At 42.8% G+C, this 24,635-nt stretch overlaps 3 protein-coding genes across 14 annotated transcripts in view; 2 read left to right on the top strand and 1 right to left on the bottom strand.

Moving 5' to 3' along the window:
• Positions 1-5,131, top strand: part of RAF1 (Raf-1 proto-oncogene, serine/threonine kinase) — an 81,199-nt gene extending 76,068 nt beyond the window's left edge. For all 8 annotated transcript variants that reach the window (XM_076345960.1, XM_076345962.1, XM_076345961.1 and 5 more), the window contains 3 exons: positions 934-1,065; positions 2,837-2,971; positions 3,971-5,131. In XM_076345960.1, the coding sequence (XP_076202075.1) occupies positions 934-1,065; positions 2,837-2,971; positions 3,971-4,111 (408 nt within the window). In that variant the 3' untranslated portion in view covers positions 4,112-5,131. The remainder of the gene's footprint in view (positions 1-933; positions 1,066-2,836; positions 2,972-3,970) is intronic.
• Positions 4,530-19,096, bottom strand: MKRN2 (makorin ring finger protein 2). 2 transcript variants are annotated; one of them, XM_076345969.1, is made up of 9 exons: positions 19,026-19,096; positions 18,319-18,447; positions 16,466-16,644; positions 15,369-15,673; positions 13,736-13,950; positions 12,159-12,269; positions 9,836-9,980; positions 9,022-9,177; positions 4,530-4,597 (listed from the first exon to the last, which is right to left on the bottom strand). In XM_076345969.1, exons 1-8 carry the CDS (start codon positions 19,049-19,051, stop codon positions 9,034-9,036), a joined length of 1,254 nt encoding a protein of 417 aa, XP_076202084.1. In that variant the 5' UTR covers positions 19,052-19,096; the 3' UTR covers positions 4,530-4,597; positions 9,022-9,033. The 2 variants fall into 2 exon arrangements, with proteins under 2 accessions (XP_076202084.1, XP_076202083.1); XM_076345968.1 differs by lacking the exon at positions 4,530-4,597 and having other exon boundaries at positions 5,127-9,177.
• Positions 19,097-19,262: 166 nt separating this feature from the next.
• Positions 19,263-24,431, top strand: MKRN2OS (MKRN2 opposite strand). 4 transcript variants are annotated; one of them, XM_076345970.1, is made up of 4 exons: positions 19,263-19,468; positions 19,832-19,881; positions 20,799-20,961; positions 23,670-24,431. In XM_076345970.1, exons 1-4 carry the CDS (start codon positions 19,263-19,265, stop codon positions 23,887-23,889), a joined length of 639 nt encoding a protein of 212 aa, XP_076202085.1. In that variant the 3' UTR covers positions 23,890-24,431. The 4 variants fall into 4 exon arrangements, with proteins under 4 accessions (XP_076202085.1, XP_076202091.1, XP_076202086.1 ...); XM_076345976.1 differs by lacking the exons at positions 19,263-19,468; positions 19,832-19,881 and adding an exon at positions 19,907-19,980; XM_076345971.1 differs by lacking the exons at positions 19,263-19,468; positions 19,832-19,881 and adding an exon at positions 19,987-20,291.
• The last annotated feature ends 204 nt before the right edge of the window (positions 24,432-24,635 follow it).

Below are 24,635 nucleotides of genomic sequence, written 5' to 3' on the forward strand. Positions count from 1 at the left end.
AAAATACCCAAATCACCTGAAACAAAGTTACAAAACCAGAAACAGTTTTTTCTTTAAAAAAAAATTACAAAAAGCCAAAGCTTTTTACCGCTTTCCGTAAAAGGTTTTACAACTAACTTACCTAATAGTATGCCTATGTATGTGAAACAGATCTTAGGAAAAAAACCTGCATTTTTGCTCTTTGCGGTTTTTTTCATTTTAATCATTTATAGACCATCTTTGCTGAGTTGTCATTACGTAGAAGGGGAGGTTGATTCCGTTTCCTTGAAAGTTGATATACTGAGTTTTTGTTGTTGTAGTGTTGTACTTTAGTACTTTGCTCAGTAATTCTGAGGGAATTCTTTAGGGGGGAAAAAATCTTAGTCAACAGGAGAGATATTTTGATGGCTTATATTTATTAAATCATTCAATGTTATTTAAGTTCTTTAGCTTCATAATTTTGCTTTGTTTTGCAAAGATTCAAGAATGTGCTTGCATTTCTTCCCCAGTCTTCAATATATGCTATTTCGTATTTGGCTTTCACATTTCATGTAAATGTTTTGGTATCAATTTCACAAGAGGTAAGTCTGTATTAGAATTTTATATTTTTCCCCTTTAACATCGATACCTGTTTAAGAACCAATGGTGAGAGACTCAGACTCAGTTGTATGTAACATGTAACAAAAGTCAATATATATTGCAAATCGGAATAATAATAATTTTTCTAATGGTAAAATGCTTGTTAAATGAAAGCGTGTCTTTTTTGTTTACTCGCAGTTGTATTGATTTTTTTTTTTTTTTTTTTTTTAGTTTTGAGGTATCCTTTGTTCACTAATTTTTGGTTGAGCTCACTCTCTCTGCTTTCCAAACATTTTCCCCTTTGTTTTTGTCCTTTACATTTCCAAGTTCTATTAATATTGCTCATAATTTGTTTCTTTTTTCCTTCTTCTACAGGCACCAGAAGTGATACGGATGCAGGATAGTAACCCGTTTAGTTTTCAGTCAGATGTCTACTCCTATGGAATAGTATTATATGAACTCATGACAGGAGAGTTGCCATACTCCCACATAAACAACCGAGATCAGGTACGAAACATTCTTCAGAATACTGCATTTTATTTCTGGGCATAGTACATTTTGTTGTCCTCCAGAAACGTAAGATAAAGACAAATGCAAAACATAATTGAAATGTTGTTTACAGCATTATTTGTTTCAGCAGTAAATCTGTGTGATTGACTGTTTACTTAAATATTGACAGTGACTCAAAGGAAAAAAAAAAATCTTTTTTATAAACATTTTAAGTGCTCTGTTAATTTATTCACGGGTTAAAGCTTTTGCTACATCAGTAAAATCTTGGTTTATATATTTGCAGTTATATGAAATTTCCCTTTTGATGTTAAATGTGCTGTTCTACCAGCAAGAGTGGATTCTGTCCTTTTTACTAAGTGAAAAAAAGTAGTGGCTATTGTCAAACTTTTTAGTATTGAATGTTAGTTTGTGTGATTTAGTCTTTACTAAGTTGTAATCCTACCAAGTCAGTTAACCAATAATGAAAGCAGCACATTAAGGACAGAAACCTCAACTGTTCTCTTTACAGGAATGCTTTTTCTGCCTTAGCAAGTGTAGAGCTAACTCATTCTGTAGAGCATGAACTTAAGACTGTTGATATCTTTGATCTCTGTTTTGCTGATCCTCAGTTGTGGTTTGTGTATTTGTTTGTTTTTTTTTTTTTTTAAATTAAGATCTAATGATGAGCAGTGTGTGTGTATGGGGACAAACTATCAGATTTTAGCCCCTATTCTGTTATATAGCCTGTATTCCAAGTAGAAGAGGCCAGTTCCGTTAAGTTAAAGAAGTTTTTTCTTATTTTTAAGGTTGTCTACAAATTGGGATATGTTTTAATTCATAATATTGAAATTACATGCAAGCTTTAATAATCATTGCTGTCACAAAACATGTGACACTTGCCCCTCAAGTAAGTTTTCCAGGGAGGGATAGAATATTTCCTGGAGAACAACACTGAGACCTTATTTTAGCAACATTATATTGACCTTCCCCCCCCCCCCCCCCCCCCCCCCCGAGAAAACATCAGTTGAAAAAGAAACAATAGCACAGTTAGTTCTGTTTACCCCTCCTCCCCCCAGTAAAACCCTCAAACAAACTCCCTGCAACCAACCAAGCCTACCACCATTTTACCAGATAAGTCTTATCAATACTAAGTAGTCAACTATTAAGGTTACTGGAAGTCTCATGAAAATCCTAAACAATGACCATGTTAACTTGGACTAAAATAGAAAATGTATTTTCCAACACTAATTATGTCTTTTATTTTTTGTCTCGAAACAAACCAAACCAACCCCATTTCCTTTTTTGCCCCATTAGTTATCATTAGTTAGGACGATCTCTTTCAACTTGCTAGCTATACATCTCCTTTCGCAACATGTTTTACAGAGATACCTGAAAATACAGTTCTGCTGATGGATTAAGCTGTTGTGCCAAATTGGCTGGCTGCTTACAGCTGCTCAAATTGAAGAGCACTTGTCATTGTAGCCTTCAGTTGAAGGAAGTTGCCATGTCATGTCCATGTCACATAGTATCTCCTGTTCCATTCTGAATGCAATAGCGCCTTCGCTTGTTGAGCATGACAAACCACAGTGTCACCCTGATTTCATCATGTCCTACTTTATACAAAAGCAGGACCGTTGTTTCGCTTAAGTAATTTGGACAAATCTACAAGTATCTGCTGGTGTGTGTGCCTTTGGTGCTCATGTTTAATCACTTTGGGACACTAAAGCTATCAACCAGTGAAACAACTTTTACAACTTTGGTTTTCTGCTACTTGCTGCTTCTTTTTCAGATTATTTTCATGGTTGGCCGAGGGTATGCTTCTCCAGACCTCAGTAAATTGTACAAGAACTGCCCCAAAGCAATGAAGAGGCTTGTAGCAGACTGTTTGAAGAAAGTTAGGGAAGAACGACCTCTGTTTCCACAAGTAAGTGTGTTTTCTGCATATAACAGTTTCAGAGTATTTTATAAATAGCCATTAGCACACAAAACATTCTACAGGGATACAAGCTTTGGCTGAGAAACAGAAGGTAGACGTAGAAATAAAGTGCAGCCCGCTTCCTATTTTTGTCTTTATTCGTATGTGCATCGTTCATAACCCCACTCCCTTAGGCAGTTGTAATTCTGATTGTACGTAATTCCTGTAAAGGTCATTAAAATTTTATGCATGCAGACTGAAGCAGTGTGCATGTAGACTATGCATGTAGACTAACACTACAGCAATTTGCTTTTCAACAACTGACCCATTTTAGAGAGAAGCAAAAAAAACCCAAACCCAACAAACCCTAACCCAATAAAAATCAAATCTGTCTTTCTATTTACACTTTATTTTAGTGTAGGTTTGAGGCAAATGAGAGACCATTCCCCCTTTCCTTCCCTACAACTATGAACAAGCAATCAAAATCCACTGGGGAATTTAAATTAATGTAGCAATTTTTGGTACTTTTACAAAGGATACTTTACCTTTTCCTGTCACTATAAGGATGATGAAGGTACTTTCTCATACTCATTAAATAGCTGGTATTAAACATCAGCAGATTTTTGAAGAATAACTTCTTGCTGTTACAATCAAGTTTAACTTTTGTTGTTTAAAAAGTTCTTTCTAAATACTGTTTTCTAAACAGACTGTTAGGCAGAAGATGCAAGTGTTTCCCTGTTACTCTGTTGGAGAATTGCGTAGATGCTTGTTAATTGATCATAATGTCTGTGAACTAATGGAAAGTATCCTCCCATCCTCTGAAACTCAGACTCCTCGTAGCAATGAAAACTGTACGGCATATTCCTAGAGTGTTGTTTTCAGTGTCTCCACATAGTATATTGTTGCTCTGAAGGATATGCTTAAAGCCATAATAAATGAAGGTTTAAGACTTAAAAAGACAAGCAGCTCTAACAAGCCGCCTTTTCATTTTATGTGTGTTTCCCTCAGATACTGTCGTCCATTGAATTGTTGCAACATTCTTTACCCAAAATCAACCGGAGTGCTTCTGAACCATCTCTGCATCGTGCCGCCCACACAGAGGACATAAATTCATGCACATTAACATCCACAAGACTGCCCGTGTTTTAAGATCGTGCTCCCCGTCCCTGGTTCTCTTCAGTGATGGGAAAGGGACAGAAGTAACAGAAGTTGTGCTTTTAATGCCTCGGTGTACAGGATCAGTGCCAGCAGGATTATCCGCGTCCCAGTTTTAAGAACAAGCTGCTAAGGATTTCTACAGTTGTTATCCTGCAGGGACACAGCTCCACATTGCCTTTTTCTACAGTTTCTTTTACTGGGATAGTTAACAGACTATGAATCAAGAGATCTATTACTATTTTTTTAATAGATGCACTTGAGCCTTATTTTTCCCATACACAGAAGCGATGGATGTTTCTTTGGCAGTGTTTCTGGATTGATTTGAATCTGTTGATAAATTGGTATTTTTTACAGCAAGGATGGCTTGCCTCGGCGTTTGAGGAAAGACGATGCATTATGGTGCTCCTTGATTGCCCCGTGCCGTACGCCACTTCAAGCTGGGGGAGTTTTGCCTGAAATGGGTATCTGCAAACAAGACTGAGGGAAGAGGAAAAAACTTTCTGGAAATCAGCTCCTGCCTAAGAGCTTTCATCAAGCCAATGAAATAAGTTAAAATGCTAATTCAACACAAAATAGTTTTGCAATAGTTTTGCACATAGAAGAAAAACTCTTGCAAAAGAATGGAACATATTCTGAACTGTACTGCTCAGAGAAGGAAGCTAGCCAGTCTTGCTATGGTCATCTTCAGTAACTTAAGCAGCTTACTTTGGTACTATTGACTTGTTTCTTGCAGCCCAATGAGGTGGTAAGTGCGGAAAGACAGGCTTTTGTGGCTGAGAAAAGGCTAATTAACATTATCTGTATACTTCTGCAAAATGAGCGTAGTCTTCATCCCATCTGAAGCTGTCGTCCAAGAGATGCACTATCAAGAGGAAACTGAGCATATACAGTTTTTCTTGCTGATTTGGGTTTTAATTTTGTTTTTATTGCTCCTGAGAAAATGCATTTATTGTAAGCCAAGGTTCCTCTGATTATCTTATTTTAATAAAATAAATTAAATTTTAGGTTTAAGATTCAATGTCATCATTTAATGTAGTAATTCATAGTTCTGACATGTACATCTAGATATGAAAAACTCAGAAAATGACATTCTGAATTATTTTTTAAAAGTTACTAGGATAGGTAATAGCAGTTCAAGTAAAAACACACTTGATATGACAACCTACAGGTTTCAAATCACATTCTTTACAAGATGTTTTTTATTCTACTGTAATAATCTTTCAGCAGCATCTACTTAGTAAGATACCTACACTGATGTGCTATCAAGCTATTTAACTGCACCATTTTTCCTCTGCATTGCATTTTCTGTGAACCTGTTTCTACGTAGACAGAAGTGAGTGTTTTGTTGTCTTGGCTGAACTCCGCAGATGACAAAAAAAATAGGTGGTTTAATCTAAGAAATTATTTTTTTAAATAGCGTGCTGTTTAAATATGTTCATTAGGGAAAGAACGGAAGCCAGGTTTCCATTCTTGGAAGGGAAGCTTGGGGTTTTGTGTTTCTCTGTGCGTACAGAGAAGTATGGGGCTCCTATCTGAATACATTGCTGCGGTCTAGTGAGTGAAGAGACAAGATGTCTGTAACCACTGTTACCTCACTCTAAACTGCTGCCCAAGAGCTGTTAGGCAAAATACTTTTGCTATGAATTTTGGCAGCTTACGCGTGCAACTCTGAACTGCCTGTAATGTCAAAATAGCCATTTCGGCTCCTTATTTGCAGCAAGCAAAAAACCCACAAAGCGCTTATGAGAGGGAAGAGAGGAACTTGAAGTACGTAAGTACGTAAGCCAGATACATACTTAAAAAACAATCTCTAGGCTGTTTGTCCACAGAATGCCTTATAACATTATAAGAAGGGTGGAATATTAATCCTTAGGTGATAATTGAGCATGACCATAAAATTTGCTTGCTAAAGAGTAAACTGAGGGTTGACGGAAACTGTTCCATATCGTTCTGCATGATTTTTAATAATATTCTTGGTATTTTAACTGCAGCCTTCTCTAAACATCGTTTATCTCTCATTTTACCTTCATTTTAATAAAGAAGAGTTTTTAAGAAGGGAAAAAAAAGGAGAAATGGTAAGCTGCTTTTACATCAGCTCTAATTTCCAAAAAGAAACCGTTAACTCCTAATTTTTAAAACAGGTTATGTGTCTCTTGAAAAATTAAAATATTTTTGATAAACAGGCTTATTTTGACCAGCACTGGATGTCAAATTAGATGAAAGCTGCTAAGTGAAGAATTGAAAAGGTCTGAGTTTCTAAGTCTTACTGTGCTCTTACATTAAAATGTCTCTTTATGTTGTCCCTAGGTAGCTTTGAAAAACAAGTTATCTTTTTAATTTCAGACTACTGTTACCTGGTTTATGTCTTCTTGGGGCAAAGTAAATCAGGAATGTCTTGTTTAAGGTAAAGAACATCCTCTCCATTGACTTTTTTCAGTATATTTTATTACTGAAAATACTTCTCTCTGGCAAAAAAATATGTGTAAGACCAGCCAGAAACAAGCTTCAGCAGGGAGGCTAAGGGGTGTAAGTATTTTGGGTTAGGAACTATGTCTGGACAAGAGCTCTTGAACATTCGTCTTACAGTACTACCCCTCTCCCAGTGATAATTTATTTTCCTTCACCTTTGTAACTGGCAATGAAGAATTACACTAATACCACTTACTAGAGTAAGAAAGACCTTCACTGGTGCTTTCTTATGCCAGTTTTAAATGGAAGCTGACAAGTAAGTGGTTAAGGATACTGACCAGCTAAGGCCTGACTTCACAGTAAGCATTGCTGAAAATTAACTTTAGAGTAGGAGTAATTGTGGAGAAGTTACATTTCCTAGGTCAGAACAGAGAGCAAAATTTGCATGTTGAATTGGGGGGACCTGTTGGCCAGCAGAGATGGGGCAGTTCTCCCTCGTCTCTCAGAACCCTTAGAAAGGTAGTATTTTCATCCGGGGTGTTTCTCAGCTTCAGTTTTGACCCAGAAATGCCAGCCCACAGATGAAGCAGATAATCCTGGAGTCACTAACTTGGTGCCATTTAAAAATGTTTGAATCCCAGATTAAGGTTCCTGCTGTTTGCTTTATGACAGTGACCTAGATCCTTGTTTTTAACTGTCAAAGCAGCGCCCTATTTGCCGTGCTGACGTAAGGTTTTTTTGCACAAGTGTTTCTAAATACTTCGCTTCACAACACAAATAAATTTGTTGTCTCAACAATCAAGCTTTCTGAAATGCTCGAATCTTTAAGCAGACAAGCAACCTTTCAAGGGTATGCAGTCTTATCCTCAAGCTGTCAGTTAAATGGGCCCTCTATTTATTTTAAGATCGTATGCTGAATGTGCTTGAGAAAACTCTGCTTGTACTCAAGTGGTTTAACGCTGTATTACTCAGCAGCCATTTCAGTTGTGTCCAGGCTGAATTTTTAGTTTCACTGCAAAGTTAATACAAATGACTTGGCAGAATTAACTTCATATATCAAATTTCACAATCAAATTGCTTTTGCTCAGAGCTTCTGCAACACAAACATGAATTAAATTTTTAACAAAAATAAAATTTGGTAACAATTCCGTTAACTCAGGAGAGCTGTGCCTTAATCCCTCACACCTCCCGGGCCTTGAACGTTGCTGTCCTTAATCTGAAAGAGGCAAATGGGCGGCTGGAGCCAGAGACCTCCTGAAGAACTGCTACAGGTGAAGGAGCCAGCTGCCAGTACCGGTGCAGCCACCTTCAATGTCACTTACATGGGCAACGGTTGAACTCCTGCCTGTGCTTTCAGTAACGCTGTCTGCCAGCTGCAACTGGCGATGGGAGGTGTGTGGAAACGGGGCTGTTCCAAGACTGTACTTACAGCTTCAGAAAGGTATTGCTCACTATGCTAGAGGTACGTGGAGATAGAAAAGCCTAAGTATCAGCCACACAGTAAGAAAAGCAGCAGTTAAAACTAATGTTTCTTTTGTAACTGAAATTATTTATGTCATAGAGCTGCAAACTATAAGATCACTGACATAAGGAGATCAGAAAATTACTTAGTTGCTTCATTTAATTTTGGCTACTTCATTTAACCCGAATCAAGGTTTCCCTTCCAGTTAAATACATTTGAACTAGTTAATTTTTTTTTCAATTGAACTATTGCTGTTGCAATGACTATTGAAAGTAACTGCGTGCTCTCATGAAACAGCTTCCAAAATCCAGTTTGTGCTGTAAGTTTAATTTAGCTGTACGTTGTCACTCCAGTATTGCTCTGCCTGAATGTAATAATCAGCACAGCTGTATTTGCTTTACAACGGGTGCTCTAAGAGACACTTCCTGCCACTATACACTTTAATTATTTTAAAACAAGGGTAGGAACTTGACTTGCAGAGTCTTCAAGAGTGGGGCAGTGTCCAGGCCCCACTACTGAAACACTCGCTGTAAGAATACAGTAAACTTCATTCTGAACTCTAGGCACTACTTTGAGGTATAGTGTATTAGTTCTTAAATCTCCTTTACAAGGAAGAAAAAGCTACAGTGACTGTTATTCCCAGTGGGTTTTTGTAGATAGATGTTTAGTTGATTTAGTGAAGGAGGGGGGAAAAAAGCAAACACCCAAAATAGATTTAGCAACAGTTTTTAACAGCTCAAGCTTTAAATGGTAAGAGAGGAGCTGTATTTACACTACCACTCAACTCACAAGACAGCTTATGTTAGGCTGAAGAGGGAGAAAACCCTCTTGGGATTAAGGGCTATTTTTCCATGCAATCAATTTAACTTTTTAAATATATTTTAGTATTTCTGTTGCCATACAAAAACTATCTATCTGAAAACTTTACCAGGACTGAACAAGTAAACCACAGGGCACATTCATTCTAACTGTGCTGTAGAAAGTAAAAGCATTGCTAAATAAATAGCTAGATTGCTACAGAAGACAGCACCTTTAGTTCCCTTTATTGAGAAGTAGCAGATTCCTCATCAGCCCCAGAAAGGTGCATTAAAAGTTCTCCAAGTTCTGTTACTTCACCGTCTGTGCTGGTCACAGTCCTGCTTTCTCTGTCTTCAATGAAGTCCCACAGACGAACAGAATTGAAGAACTGGAATAGAAGAAAATCTGATTGAGCGTGAACCAGTACTTGTCACAGTTCCATCACAATATTTTCCATTATCAGTCTTACTTCTTCATTTAAAAAAAAAAAGAAGTTGAGATTCAAAAGCTGGGTTTGTGCTTGGATTTACTAACGTTCTCGGCAACGCTCGCTGTTGAATTCAAAGAGCCAACCGCTCTCTTTAGTGTTACAGTATGAACACAGGGAGGTCAAACTAGCCAGCATGAACAAGCTGTATCTAAATTAAACCAGTAGGCCTGCCTTGACCATTCAGGGTGGTGGCCAAGCCATAACGAGTTTTTGAGAAGGCTTTAACCATTTTAGCTGGTCTTACTGCCAGCTACATGCAGGCAAGCGAGATGAGTTTTTAATACCGCAGGCGAAAGCTCTAACGGCAGAATTCCCTTGAAGAAAGGTTTGCCATGAGAAGGCTTCATTGAAAAAAATAAACGATAATAAATTTTTGCTGCTACATGAAAGGTGCCTTCTCCTTTCCCTAATAACAAACCCGTGCCTTAAGGAAAACTGAGGGACACGACGCTTTCTTCACTTCTCTGAGGCCATGCATGGTATGAAACATATTTAAGTGGTACACTTGACATTCAAAATGTGTTTTTAGTTACACTTGACTGGAGTATTCCCTTACCCGCACAGTCCCCTCAGAGCTGAGCTGTTTCCGTGGTTTTTCAGGTTCAGCTCGCGTCCCATCTGGATAAGCATGAAGGTAAAGACACTTTCCTCCAAATGGGCAAGTTCCTTTCCCTTGTTCAAAGTACTTGCAGGGTTTTTTCCTGATTTAATTAGAAGAGAGAGAGTTATTGCCTTCAGCTCGTAGGAAATAGAGTTCACTGGCCTTAGTCAGTGGTGCGAAGTACTGCTCCTGTTAACACACCAAGAGTTTTGGTCTCCCATTCCCTAACTGACAGCAGTCAAAATAGATGGGCAAGATCATCAAAAGTGAACAAAGACAGACATAAAAGAACAGCATCGTAAGTCAAAAAAATTTAACTATCTTAAGACATGGGAAGTGAGGGACGTTCAAAGGATGTCATTGATCCTACACATGCATTTTCATCCTAATGAACAAATCCGTTGCTATTTCTCTAGCAACATTCCTCTCCTGTATTTACTACCACTACATTTTTATGAACCTGTTCCTCTCGTCATCTCCTTTGGAAGTTCTATGACAATACTTTGTTAATTTAAGTTTCCATCAGCTTTGTTGTTCAACTAAGCTGTTGTAGCTGTGTAGCAACTTTTGGTAAAGGTGTTCCTTACAGAGGTCATACAAGAGTACTCGGGGCGGTGGGGAGGGGGGTGATGGCTTGTTCTACAATGAAAAACATCTGAAGAGGAAACTACAGAGGAAACGCAATTGAACTTGTAAACTTAATGTGCAAATAGTGCTGAAACTGGTTCCTAAGGTATAGATACAGTCTATCAAATAGCAACTAAATGGAGAACAAAGCACAACAATAACAAAAACCCCTCAGAACCAAACCCCCCCCAACCAGGCAGTGCATGAAAAGCGGAATGAATTTGCCTTGGTTTGGAACTCAGGTGGTCTGCGACTTCCAGGTTTCTAGGTCTGACTTTTTCCCTCCTGTGCTGGCATATAAATCGGAATGGATTTGTGCGGGCATGACCCCTGCTCTTAGCTTAGACTCCCCTTTGTTAGCATTTTTTCATTCCATGCAATACTAAATCCTCAAGTTAAACTGACTGCCAAGAGATCTATCCATAAAAACCTCTTTGGTGCAGAAATTCTATCTATCTCCAACACAATGTATTAGTCTTAGCTGAGCACTTAAGCAAAACCCCTTTTTGTATTCTCTTCTACACGACAGGTTGACAGGAGCCAAAACCCAACTTCTACCACTACCTGACACCTCTACTCCAGTAACACAAAAGCTTACCTCACTGAGAACATGGCCAGTCAAAAACTGCGCTAAGCTGAGGCTTTTGAGCGCAACTTACTATCCTCAATCCAAAGTCCTTATGAATTAAAATGAAAAACCACGACAGCAATAGGGTATTGAAAACAAACCGTATCCGAAGAACCTCAGTTTGAAGTGATTAATTTTATTCAAATATTTTGCCTGACTAGAAAAAACAAGGCAAGATGCTGGATTCATTTAATGGAGCAGTACTGCTTTCAACGATTCTTCTGCTGTGTTATAACAGGACTTCGGAGACTTAAAGCTTTCCAAGCAGCTGAAAAAGCAACAGCTACACACGGACTTAAATTAGGCCTATTTTTTTCCGTACTCCAAAGGGCATGCTTAAAGGTTGGTGCACATCACAGAATAAAGCTGCACAACCTTCGGCAAGAAGTCATCGCTCACTCGGGTCAAGCACAGCTCTGCTTGTTTACCTTAAGAAGAGTGAGCAAGGAGATAAGTAATGCTGTCTTACCGTTCTGTGAACTACACAACCCTTTACGCATTCCGGGCAAGCACAGCTTTGCAAAGCTGCTGTAAAACTACCCGTCAGCAGACCTCTCCCAGTGCTCCGAGCACCAGGCAAATCGTTATTAGACAATAAAAGGAATGCAGTCCCCTAGTATTTACCATTTCCAGTACACATTGCAAAAGCCCCGTGAATTTTTATCCCATATTTCAAGAGACTATTACATTTTCCTTCCCTGGTTGTTTTCCTCAGTAACTGACAACCTTCCAGGCAATTGTGTCTAAGGGATCAACAGAAAACGCGTGAAGCCAATTTTGGCAAGTGAACTGAAATGGCTTCAACATTTCAGAGCACAGTGAGTTGGAGTAATTTCTGATCTATAATTACACAACAGACCCCTTCATAGCTGTCAAATAAAAGTGTTGACAGGGATTAAGAGTTCTCTGTAGAATGGTTTGTAATTACATAAAGTTTAAAAATACAGGCGCTTTGATTGACTGAAGTCTTAGTGTACCTATGCCAGGGACAATGTAAACAGTATTTGCGGTTACTGAACTTACCCCACTCCCTGCTTAAATGCTTCAATCAGCTCGTTTTTCTTCTCCTGGTCTTCTACCCAATACACGCTGGGAATGACAAACTCGGATATCACGCGGCACTCCGGGCAAGACCTTAATGGATCAAGACAAAACAGCAGTGCTCTTACTTTCCGAGAGTGATACTCCTGAATAAATTTGCCAGAAACAGCAGTCTCCTGAGGGAAAGGGAGACGGTTTGTCACGCTGAAGCAGCAGACGCCTCCTCCCACGTCAGTACAGCACACGTGCACATTTGTGATTAGTTTCAATCAAAATGATCCAATTCAGTGCAGTCAGGGCGTGCGTTACCTTGCGTTTGTTTCTAGACCTGAACAAAAGTAACAGGTATTTATTTCCTCAATATGCAGAAGTAAACTGTGTTTGCTAATCCCCATGCTCTGACTTCTACCAGCAGTGATGAGTTCTTCACTTAGTGGTTTTATGAGATGGATTTCTACATGAACAAAGATCAAGAATCAAATATGCAACTTCAGGTACCTCAACAAGCCTAGGAAAGGCTTTCTTATCCCCTCCCCATAAGTCCCATAAAACACCTTGCCTCCCAGCAGGCAGTGCTTTTAGAACTAAGCCAAGTCCCTCCTTTAGATTAGCTTTACAACGACCGGTACGTTCACCATTATGGAGAAATGTAAAAAAACATGTTTGAAGAATTTGTATTAGTATTTAATCCATACTCAAACCGGTTTCCAGGGTGCCGTTTCTGAAAAAAACCCCTCACAGTCTCTACTGCAGGCAGAATATCTCAGTACCTGTCCACCAGAAGCTCGACTCCAATACAGGTTACGTTCTAATGAGCGAACGTTCACTTCAATGAAATTTATAATGAAAGTTGTGCAGAAAAGTCTATTTTGGCAGAAGACTGAAAATACTTCCCACCTTTTCCTCAGCACGCTTGTAACTTGAGAGGGTTTTCAGAGAGATGCTCAAAAAATGGAAATTTCCCTTATTAGATGTTTTAAATTCTCTCACCTAAGGAGGAGCATGTTTGGAATGCAGTTTTTATATAGCTAGAAGATGAAGGCATTTACTCAGATAAAGATAAATGTGTGATTAATGGGACATTTAGCTTGAGTAAGCTGTAATTTAGAGAAAAATCCAGTAATTAAGCACATACACAGAAAAAAAGGAGTTACTGTTTTTGCACGCAGGGTACTGTGAAGGGCACAGGTTAACAAGGTCTCGGCTGTTCCAGAGTCCACACGTGTGCACTCTGCCCCACCGTCAACGCAACGAGAGAGGGCTAAGTTACAAAGGGCCAAGCTCTTCCCGCACAGGACCACAGCATGTAAGGAAACTGTTTACCAAAGGATACCCGATGCATCCCACTCGTCTTTAAGGTAGTTCTTCTCACAGCCAAACTCCAATGTCCTGGCGTTCGCCAGCACTTGGACTGGGATTTTCTGAGCTCGGATTTATTAATGGCTATGTTAATATTTACAGCTACAGAATCCCTTATCACCAGTTTTATTTCCGTGTCAAGACAAAGCACACCGCTGACACAGGCCACAGAGAAGAGACTCTGGTTAACACCAACTTACTTTATGATTGGATTCTCAAACTGCTTGGCACATCTCCACTGCCGGATGCAAGACAAGCAGTACGTGTGATTGCAGTTGGAAAGGATCCCAAACCTCCTCTCGGAGGCTGATGGTTTCTCGTACACCACTTCCATGCAGATACTGCACACTTTGTCCTGGCTTGCCTGAAAGGCAAAGGCCTTCTCCATGTCATGCTCAAATGTCGCCATGCACATCTGTCACAGGAGAGACGGCATTGGTTACTGCAGTCCATAGATCAGCCTGTTCCTTGTAAAACAAGCGTGTCTATGAAAGGGATCTATTACAGGAAAAATAAGGTACGCTGATTAAGAGCATCATTCTTACCCTTCATCGTCATAATTTAATTCTAAGAACATTAAATTCAATCACATATTTCAGCCCTTCAATGTTCTCTGCAGCTTCAGGAGTATCAGAAGTAAAACTGCCCGAACACTCTTCATTTACACCTTTCTATATCTCTGTCATGGAACAGGTATTGCACAAGGAAATGCTTCAAATACCCCTAAACCCGTCTAATTCAGGGTCCAGAACGGATGCCACACTCAAGATGTTACTCTGCTTAGCATTAAGGCCACACTCATCCGCCAGATATTAAGCTTTACCCTAGCTAAGGAATTAGTCTCTCATTACAGGCTTTCCTACAGCACTTCTCAGCACAGTATCCCAGCAGTGGCAATCAATAACCGATTTACACTTTCACAGCACTGCAAGGTGAGCTGCTGGTTATACCTGCATAGTTTTACCTCTTGCTTTTCTAAGTTCTCAGGACTGGACAAGTAAAACAAATTTAAAAGACTTTAAATTACAATAATAATAAAAAAAAAAGGACACACAATAATTCCACATTAATGGCAGCATTCTGACTACTGCACCTTCTCATCCAACACACACCTCTGCTTCCGGAGCTGAGCACCTGGCAGCACCGGTGACGGGACACCCTGCCAGATATCAACGAGCTCCCGGGAGAAGTGAGAACTCCTACGCCAGCACGTTTTGCAAGTATATGCCGGCTGCACAAAAACTGAGATTTTTAACCCCTTGGATTCTACTCCAGATTCTGGAGACACTTATGATTCAGTAACCACTAATGCTGCTGGTCTTTCTCCTCCTCAGCCTCGAGAACTCCTGTTCCTGACCAGCCCTGACCTAAACCTGGTAGCCAGGCAGAGAAAAGAGCAGCCCCTTAGGCCCATCTTTACCCAACCAGTTCCTCATCCAGTCCCTCCAGCCATCCTACTTCAAGTTCAGCTCCAAAATCTCTGTACTCGGTTCAGTCTGTCCCTACTTGACCCTGCCCTGAAATCAGCCACGACCAGGAAGAGACTTTTAAAGAGGTGACTCAGCAGACCGGCTGCAGGCAAGTTTCCGATAAAGGTGAAATGGGAAAAAAAGAAGTTGCTGTAAAAGGCTATCTGCATCATCATTACCAACTAAGCCCCAGATGCTTGAACAGACTGCTTTCAGGATCATTTTAGAGCTAGACAAACAATAAAACAAAAGCTCTTTGGAACAACAGGCTCTTCTACAAAACACATCTCTGGATTTTAGAGCAAACCAACCAAATCTTGCACTGAGCAAAGCAAACCTCACATCAATTTCATGTTAATATTACCATCTCGTGAGCCTTCCTCTGTTCTTGGTCGAAAGGGTGAAGTACTTGCAATCCACATATCTCACACACGTCTCCATGGAGGTAAAGGCAGCGATCCCCGAAGTGGCACGCTCCCGCTGCAGCGTAAGGACACAGCTGCTCTCCGTCAGCACAGGAGCTTCCAGCTACCGGATCTTCCAGTCCGCTGCAAATAGCTTCCAAATACGAATGGGGCTTCATTTCCAGATTATCATTTTGGTCACTGCAACACAGCACACTGCTTGCGGCACTGGGTTTCTGCTTTTCTTCATTCAAGCCACACAGATCTTGGGAAACAGAAACATAATATGAACCATACAAGACACTGCACAAAACCCACTCAAGAAGCTCCATATACTTTCTTTCCAATGATTACCAGTTTTTTTTTTAAAAAAGTTTTCTCCTCAATGAAATCTCATCTCTAAGCCCCTTTTGCTCACAAATCACAAAAATTTTCACAAACTACCTACTGAAAAGTTTGATTTCAAGATTTTTTCAGCTGTTTTCTGTTTACAAATAGGCTAAAAAATCCTCTCGTTTCACATTAGGGCAACCGGCCCATCCAGTGCGACAGTGAGAACAGATGGGAACAGGGGTGCAGGCGGCAGGGGGGCTCGGCTCCTCTGTCCTGCCTGTCAGGCGTGGACGGACATCTCCGTGCTTGTGTTCCTAAGGGCTGGCACAATCCTCCACAGAGCGCACGCCAGGTACCCTGGCACAAAGCAGCCAGGTTTCTCACCATTTCAAATGCCCTCACGTTAAGTACAAAATGCACAAAAAGATCTGAGGGGCAGAGATATTTTGACCAAAAACCCCAAATCAAAACAAAAAAACACCCCGCAAAATCCCCCAAAACAAAAGCCATCCTTCAGGGAACACCAGGCTAAAAGCCAGTCAGCTGGACACGGTCATTAAAAGGCACTGACAGGCACAAGCGTTTCCAGGAAAGAGGCCTCATCGGGTAGGAAGTCCGACTGCACCTCTCCAGCTGTCCATGAAACTCAAGTAACAAAAGGAGAAAAACCACCTAACTCCTATCAAGCATCAAGGAGGACGAGCACAGCACCGCTCCCACTCACTTCTGTCCCTGAGCACTAGCGTTTTCTTCTCCCGTTTGCCAGTCTCGTGCAGTTTGCTCCTGATTATCGGCGCGCTGTGCTCGGGAGGATGGCGAGGGTTGTGCGGCGCTGCCGACGAGAGGGGAGGCGGCGCAGGGGCCGCTGCACCCCCCGACGCAGGGAGTCTGGTGTGATCGTACCTGCGAAAGGAAAAAGAACAAGTGTTACAAAGGCTAAACTTGGCACAGTGGCGGGACAGCTCCCCCGATGAATATTTAAACAAAATAAAACTGAATAGCTGCTTTTTTTTTTTTTTTAAAGGATTGTTCTGACAAGTTGACTGAACTGCTCAGTCTCTTTCAGAGCCAGACTAAAAGGTTTCTCAGCCTCAGAAAATGGATGCCTCTGAAAGCACACCTCTATTTTCTTCTCCAGAGACACCCAGCGCAGCTGAAAAAACATTATTCATGTGCATATTAAATTAGATCTTCGTCATCTCCTCACACAAACAGGTTTGCTGGCATTTCTGAGAAGCAACATCAAAATGCTGTGCAGGAAGGAGTGACATTTCGAGGTCTTGTTTTCCCCTTACAAGCAGCAACGCTTAGACTTTACGCTCCCACGCCACAGGAGAAGATGCAGCATTTGCATACGGGATAGGAAAGGACTCGAGACATCCGGTAAAGCTATGGAGGTACACTCCAGCAGCAGAGCAATCAGTGCAGTAAAGAGGCTGGTCCAGTAAAGCCATGGACACACCTGAACCCTAGAATTTTTTTGATGGGAACAGAAATATCCTCTGTATCTGTTTCTGGTCCCGTACTTAGTGCCTACAGATGTGCCATACACACGAATCGCTTATGCGCATCGAATGCCCCGAACTCCAGCGAAACAGCTGGAGTAAAACCGCACCAGGCTTTGCAGCCATCATTACGGTCCGGCCAGCGTATGACGTGGTCCCCGTGAATAACAGGGCCGTCAGCAACACTATACGTTCCTAACTCGATGTGAGCAGCTAACAGAAGCTACAGAAATCACCGACGTTCAGTCTCCTGATCCAAGTTTGGTACCACGAGCTAAGCAAAGGAAAGGAAATATAACTAAGCCACTGCCATCGCAGCAATGCCGCCAGGTCCCCTGGTGTTGCCAGGTGAAGGTACAAACACAGGCTTCTCATCCGTGACCAGAATTTTTCCACAAAGGAGCCACGGGCTGCCCTGGGGCACCTCCCTGATGGAATGTAACAACGTTAACTAACGCACAGTATTTCCTAGAGCATTTCTCAAGGAGTTTTAACCAGAAGACTTCAGGAAAAGGTGTGGCACCGTTCAGCTTTCCCGCCAAACCTGGGGGAGCGTGAGAAAAACACTTTGTTCTAAGACAGGACCGAAAGTCCTTGAAATTGCGCGTTAGAATCTGCACAAAGGAGGCTACGAGCTACACCAGGAGAGCGGAGTGAAGCACTGCCGAAACACTGCCCGCTTCCAGCCGCTTCAGTCACGTGGAAAGCAAACCACGCAGCCAAATGTCATTTCACGTGAAGCGGCACATCGGAGGCTCTGGCTTTTTGTATTTAATAGGTCTTACTATGATGCGAACCAGACAAAAACATACGTGAAACCTGAACTTCAATTTCTACAGAGTCACATAACGGCTGAAGCCAAGGCAGGGTAAAACTGTAACACTGCATCCATACGCTGGTTTTGGTCAGGGGAGAAAAAGCTCACGTTTAACACATTATTTCATTCCCTTTGTCATTTAAAAACTCCTATCTTTTCTTGATCTTTGATTCCCTGGAGTTTAAAGCCGACTGCACGCGATTATTACGCCCAGTTCTTCTGAACTCCCCATCCCCAAAAGAGTCAGGTCTTTACCTGCACCGAGCTCCATAGGCACACTGTCCCTTCTGGTAATACTTGCAGATGGTAGAGGATTTGCTTGTAGACAAATCATGCGAGAACAGACACTTATTTCCCTCCCGACACACTCCCTGCATGTAGTACCTGGGGGAGAAGTAGCTCTGGTCAGAGAAGTCTGTTTTGCAAAGATGAGCATAGGAACGGTTTTCCTTCCCAGGGGCAACGCCGAAGCGCGTTTCCGTCCGCGCCCGACCCCGCTTCGTCCTCAGAATAAAGATCCCCCGTTAGGAGGCTGCCCGCAAAGCAGCGTAACCGCTCTCTGCACCCGCAGCCCCGCCCGGGCCGGGGATCGCTTCCCCGCCCGCAGGCACCGGCCGGCATCTGCCGCCGCCTCCCGAGAGAGGCACCCGGCCAACCACCGACGCAGCGGCTGGCGCCGCCGAGCCCGGGCTGCCCCAGGCGGAGGACAACGCGCTCCCGCGGCACGGAGGCCGGGGCGGGGGAGGCCTTCGCGACCTCGCCACGAGCAGGCCCCAAGCGGCTCCGCGGGGCCAGGGCGGCGGGGCCGCCCCGCGAGGCGCGGGCCGGGCGGAGGGAGGGCGGGCAGGCCCCGGGCAGGCCGCGGGCCGGGCGGAGGGAGGGCGGGCAGGCCGCGGGCCGGGCGGAGGGAGGGCGGGCAGGCCCCGGGCCGGGCCGGGCCGGGCCGGGCCGGCGGCGCTCACCTGCAGGTCACCTGCTTCGTGCTCATCCTCGCCCCGCGCCGGCCCGCCCCGCCGGTCCGGCCGGCTCCCCGCGCCGCGCGCCGGGGTTCCGCTCAGCCGCGGGGAGGAAGGGCGGAGCCAGGCGGGGCCGCGACACCGCCCGCCCCCCACCCCCGCCGGCGGCCCGCACGGACACTATTCGCCGACGCGCCGCGCCACAGAGGCGCGGCGGGGCAGGCCAGAGCGCCGCTCGGCGCCATGGCGGAGGCCGCCGTCCTGCGAGTGCGGCACTGCGGGGCCGACATCTTCTGCCGCCGGCCGCCGCCGCGCTGCCCCGCCTGCGGCCGCCCCTTGCGCGGCGCCGGGCTGCTCGCCGCCCCCGTCCGCCTCCCCAGCCCCTTCCGCCAGGGCCACCGCCAGCCCCGCGCCTTCCTCCTCCGGCCCACCGCCGGCACCTTCCTCGGGTAGGGGCCCGCGGAGGGAGGGGGGGGGGGGGAGCGGGACAGGCGGCTCCCGGGGAGTCCGGCCTGCCGCCGGGGCAAAGGGGGAGGCCCGGGGAGGCGGCAGCTTCCCCCTCGGTTTCACAGGTTTCCGCGCTGCCGGCGCGGTGCCCGCAGGCCCAGGGGCGCCGCTCTCCCCCCCCGCTTTTGGACGTGAAAACGCCTTTTCCGTGGTTTCAGTAGCGTTTTGTCTCCCCGCGCCCCCATCCGCCTCTTGGGTCCCGGTAGCAGCATCTCTCCGTTCCGAGAGAGCGAGGGTGCAAGGCCGTTTCTAACGGGGACAAGCAGCGCTGGCGTCCAGCACCCCCACCGCTGTGTTTCTTTCAGAGGATACGACGGGAAATCTGATCTTCACGTGGGAATAACCAACAGTAACGGTAAAAAGTACTTCGCAGTTGCCTCACAAACTACTGCCCGTCTCCCACACCTCGTAGTTGGACTGTATGCCCAGTTCGGCCGTGCCCCCTCCACCTAAGGTAATCCAAATGTGACGGTGACTTCAGAGCCACCTCTCCTGCTGCGGCAATATCTGGTACCTGTTAGAAATGCAGGCTGCAACATCCAAATACCTGATGCTTTGCTGTCGAAGAACGCGTACTTCCTCAGCGTGCCGCAGGTATCGGAACGGGGAGCTTAGCTGTTCACTACAAAAGAGTATCACGTAACGGTCAAAAAATCTTTGAGTCCAAGAACTTCTCTCGCCTTGCAGCAGTGAGCACACAGAGCTTGAAATCAAAGCCGTACACCTCTCCTCATGCTGAGGAGCTGCACAGAATGGAGTTGACAGGTGACTTCTGTTCCTGACACAGGGAAATAAAAAGCTAGGCAGCCTACTTTTTTTGAAGAAGTTGCAGCAAATTTTGACTTAAACACAACTTTTTCTAATTCTAAGAATACCCCTAATAAAATAATAAAGTTAAGAAAAGCCACATTAAAAATCGTATCAGGTTCTCCTAGAGTAGGCCCATCCTGCAAAATCTCACTTGAGATACTTATTTAATATAAAAATGGTCTAATTTGGGGGTTTAAAAAAGAAGCCTGGTTGTCCTTAAGCTGCTTTTGTTGGCAAAAGACATCTGAAATTACATTGTAAAAATGAGAACAGGTTTTTGGTAAAAGCAGGGACTGAGTTTTCTACTCTGTAGCCACATAAGGCCACTGACGGGAAGCCTAAGAAGGAATGGCAGTATGGGAAACTAGTAGTAGCTTTCATCATTTGAGTAAAACCCAAAAACAAAGGCTACAAGTCCGATTCTCCAGTGCCACCTGACAATCTGTTCCTCTTTATTTTCAGGCGTGGTGTATAATTACAATGAAGAGGGCATTCACAGAGCTGAAACGGGATGGGAACAGTGCATTAGTATCCCACTAGTACAGCCCGACATGTTTGGGCTTCTTCAGCAGTGGGATACGCTCCTAGAGGAGTTTTCTGTGGGAGAGGCCTGGCTTCCTCACAGGTACGTAATTTAAAAGCTGGACACAATGGGAGTTTTTAGTCTGGGATGGTAAATTGGGCTATTCTGGTTTGGACCCTGCGAGGCTTGTGGTTCATTCAGAGCCTCGCTCCTTTACAACACACATTTCTAACAAACCAAGTCTAAACAACGCTATCACTTGAAACTTAGTGGCCTTGCTAAACAGAAAAAAAGAGTATTTTTAAGTAGTAAGTAACAAACTCGTGCTGGAATGTAAAAGCTCTAAAATAAGACATCATTTTAGGGAAGTTTTCTTCAGCAACAAGAATTTTGCATTAAAGAAAAACTCCAGTTCACTGAAACATTACCTCGAAGAGTACACTGCTGGGTACAGCAGTAGGAAAGTCCAGGCGCAACTCTAATTATTTCTTCTAGGTTTCCACAGTTTTAGGTGTATTTGCATTTACAGGCTGACCACACTGATGGGATTCTTGCCCAGATCTTGCATCCAGATGACTTCTTTGTTGTCAGTGATCAGAAATAGGAAACGCACCTCATATCCAGCTCTTCCAGCTGGTTTGTAACATTGCTTTGGATAGTTAAATACAGAAAGACTTCCACACATTTTTAATTAAACCAGTCTGTTCCAACGAGAACGTTCAGTTCTTTATAGCTTTCCTTGCAGTTAATGCCTGATGTCATTACAAGTCACGCAGCCCAGCTAAAACATGCACTGCCACATCACCAAGCCGGCTGATGACAAAGCAGCCTGCTCTCCAGAAAACCAGTCCTTGAACTGTTCACCGGGAACAGTACATGTAACAAACAGCTTGTCTGAGCATAGTTCTGTGTTTAAGTTAATGAATGCAGACGTCATCTTATATAAAAGAAAAAAAACCCACAACAAATCAAAAGCAGGTTTTAGCAATGTGCATGACTATAAAATTTCGGAGATAAATGTATTACCTCCCTAATACCAGGAGATGAAAGAATTTGACATACAATAGAATTTTTAAACACCTATAGAACTTGTAAAGCCAATAGGATTTTTGTCTCCCTGATACTTTTACAGTTCCCAGTGCCTTAAATTATAACTAAAATTAACTTGATGTCAAAAAAGCATTGGTAGAAGGTGGATAGATGTGTGCATCTCTTCTACAAGCTTTTCTTTGGTTTTCCTCCGTCTGCCACCTCCTGACAAAGTGACCTACTTCTTCCACAGATAGGCCAGTGACCACTAAACTGCTAAAAAAGTGAACTTTTTTTTTTTAAAGATGTTAAATTAACTCCTCTGTTTATTTTTTTTCAATGGGCAGGAACTGCGCTAAACTAATCCTGTAACTCCTTTGGGTTCAGGCCAAGCCTAATTCTAATTTTCTTGATTGCTTTTCATTTACGGGAAGGATGGTCTGTAACAGCAGCAAAGAACAGCGGCCACAGCCATGACCAACAATATCTTGAATTACTGAGAGATACTGGGTTTGCTTGTCAGGATATAGACATGCTTCCCAAAAATGAGATGCTAACTGGAAGACAGGTGGTAAAGAGAAGCATATTACAGAATCTTTTGCATTAGAAATACAAAAAAGAAAAGTTACGTGCTCTGCTTAATTGTGGAACTGATTCAGTAAAGCACTTGTGTACACGTAAGTTACCCAGACATGCTGCGGCGCTCTGCAGACTCAGCCTTGAGCTGGTGAACCCAACATTTTTTTCAGGGTAATTTCCAGATGTTTTGTACTGCACAGTGATGATGGCCACTCCTGGAGTTACTCGTAATTATTTTTCCTTAACAATCATTTTGGTAAAGTAAGTACACTGTAGCAAATTGCTTGCTTACTAAATGGGAGCTCGTAGGTCACTTCAGATACCCTTAACAAACCAGAAGAGCTTTGAAGAAAACGGTGAGCTGTCCTGAACTGGGCTCAGGGTCGCAGGGTTGCTTTTGATACCCGTAGTCCTCAGATCTTGCAGTAACACCTTGTAAATTCCCAGGGCTGACAGGCAAGCCTCACAGAAGATTCCCTGTGGCAACACAGACCACGGAGCCGCTGACAGTACAAGGCAAGGAATGAGTCACAGGGCTAGGAAGAACAAGGGAAAAATGACACAGGATGAGGCAATTACAGAAGAAGCTTGAGGACTGGGCAGATGGCAAACAGGAGTCTGAGCAGGTCTGCATCAAATGCAGTTATACAGGGCCAGGGGAAAAAGCAGCGCTATGTGGTGAGGGAATGGAATAAATTACGGAAGTTGTTAGTGGCCAACATGAAACATTTGGGAGAATCTGAGAAACATTCTGACAGTGAAAAGAACAGGTAAGTGCCATAGGTTCCTAGGTTGGGGCGGGGGCAGAAAAAAGGCAAGAGCATTTTAAATGGCTGCTCCTATTCAGGAGCACACAATTAACATTGCTGCTGCAGAAAGAAGTTTTCAAGATAACAGAGTAACAATATATGGAAGAGCAACGGTTAACAAGGTAAAAGCCAAATAAGTATAAAAAAATAAAACCTCATTTTTGTAAAGTCTGCAGCCCTTTTTTTTTTTTTCTTTTAAGCTCAGTTTCTAGTATCCCTGGCTGGAAAGTACAACTTGCGATGGATAGAATATATTTAAGCACCAGCATTAAAGGAAAGTGGCAGTAGTTCTTGGAGAGCATGCGCTTCCTTATTTCACTCAGTAAAATATTCCTCCATGCACAGTAATTAATGGATTAGTGCCAACTCTTACTAACAAGTTATTTTTCCTAGGTATGACGAACACGACCACAACTGCTACACATACGCACTGGCATTCATTAACAGTGTACTGACCGCACAAGGAAAACGGCAAATGAGTAAAAGTGAATTTACAGAGAAATTTGTGATCCCACAGACAAAGAAAGCTTCCAAATACATTACTCTGCATCAGGAGCTAACAGCTAATGATTTCTACATTGTACCCCTTCCTGATCAAGAAAAACAGTGCTGAAAATGACAAGTTGCTATATTAAAACATCTACAATGTGCAACAGGAAATCTTAAGACTCCAAATCTCAAGGTTTAAGATGCATGATCTACTTAATGTGTTTAAAAACACAATTAACTTTACACGCTAACCTGCACATCATGGAAGGACAAGGAAACTGAACTTGTGCACTTGAATGAAATAGCATACATACAATGTACACGCTACAGAAAATTGCTGTGGGAACTATTCATATGGAAAAATGTTTTCCTATTTACCTTCACTATATGCTCTGTTCTGCCAAGACAATACCAGAAATCATAACTGCTGCGTAATTAAGGGTTTTAACAAATGAACTGTGGTAACTTAAGCTGTAGCAAACCAAAATGGTTTTTACCTGTCACACTTGTTTACTGATGAGTGGAAAAAAAAAGGGAATTTGTCCTTGCGTGCTGCTGAAATCCAAAGTCCATGATTTGATGCAGATTCACTACATGCAAAGTTATTTTCCTTTACTTTAATTACTAATAAGCAGAACAACAAATAAATCCAGCCTCTTTGCCAGATACATTTCTCTTCCAATTCTTTACATTTTGCACATTTATTCCTCAAACCAAGACAAACGCTTAGTATTAAAACATAACATACATTAGTCAGTATCTGTAATAAGCAACAGACTCGGGATTTATCTTGGAGTTAAAACTTCAGAACTTAACAAAAAGAAATTTAAGTTTAAAAAAATTAAAAAGATCCTCCAACAGCACTTCTAG

This window comes from Aptenodytes patagonicus, chromosome 8 (assembly GCF_965638725.1).
Source record: "Aptenodytes patagonicus chromosome 8, bAptPat1.pri.cur, whole genome shotgun sequence".
Classification (NCBI taxonomy): Eukaryota; Metazoa; Chordata; class Aves; order Sphenisciformes; family Spheniscidae; genus Aptenodytes; species Aptenodytes patagonicus.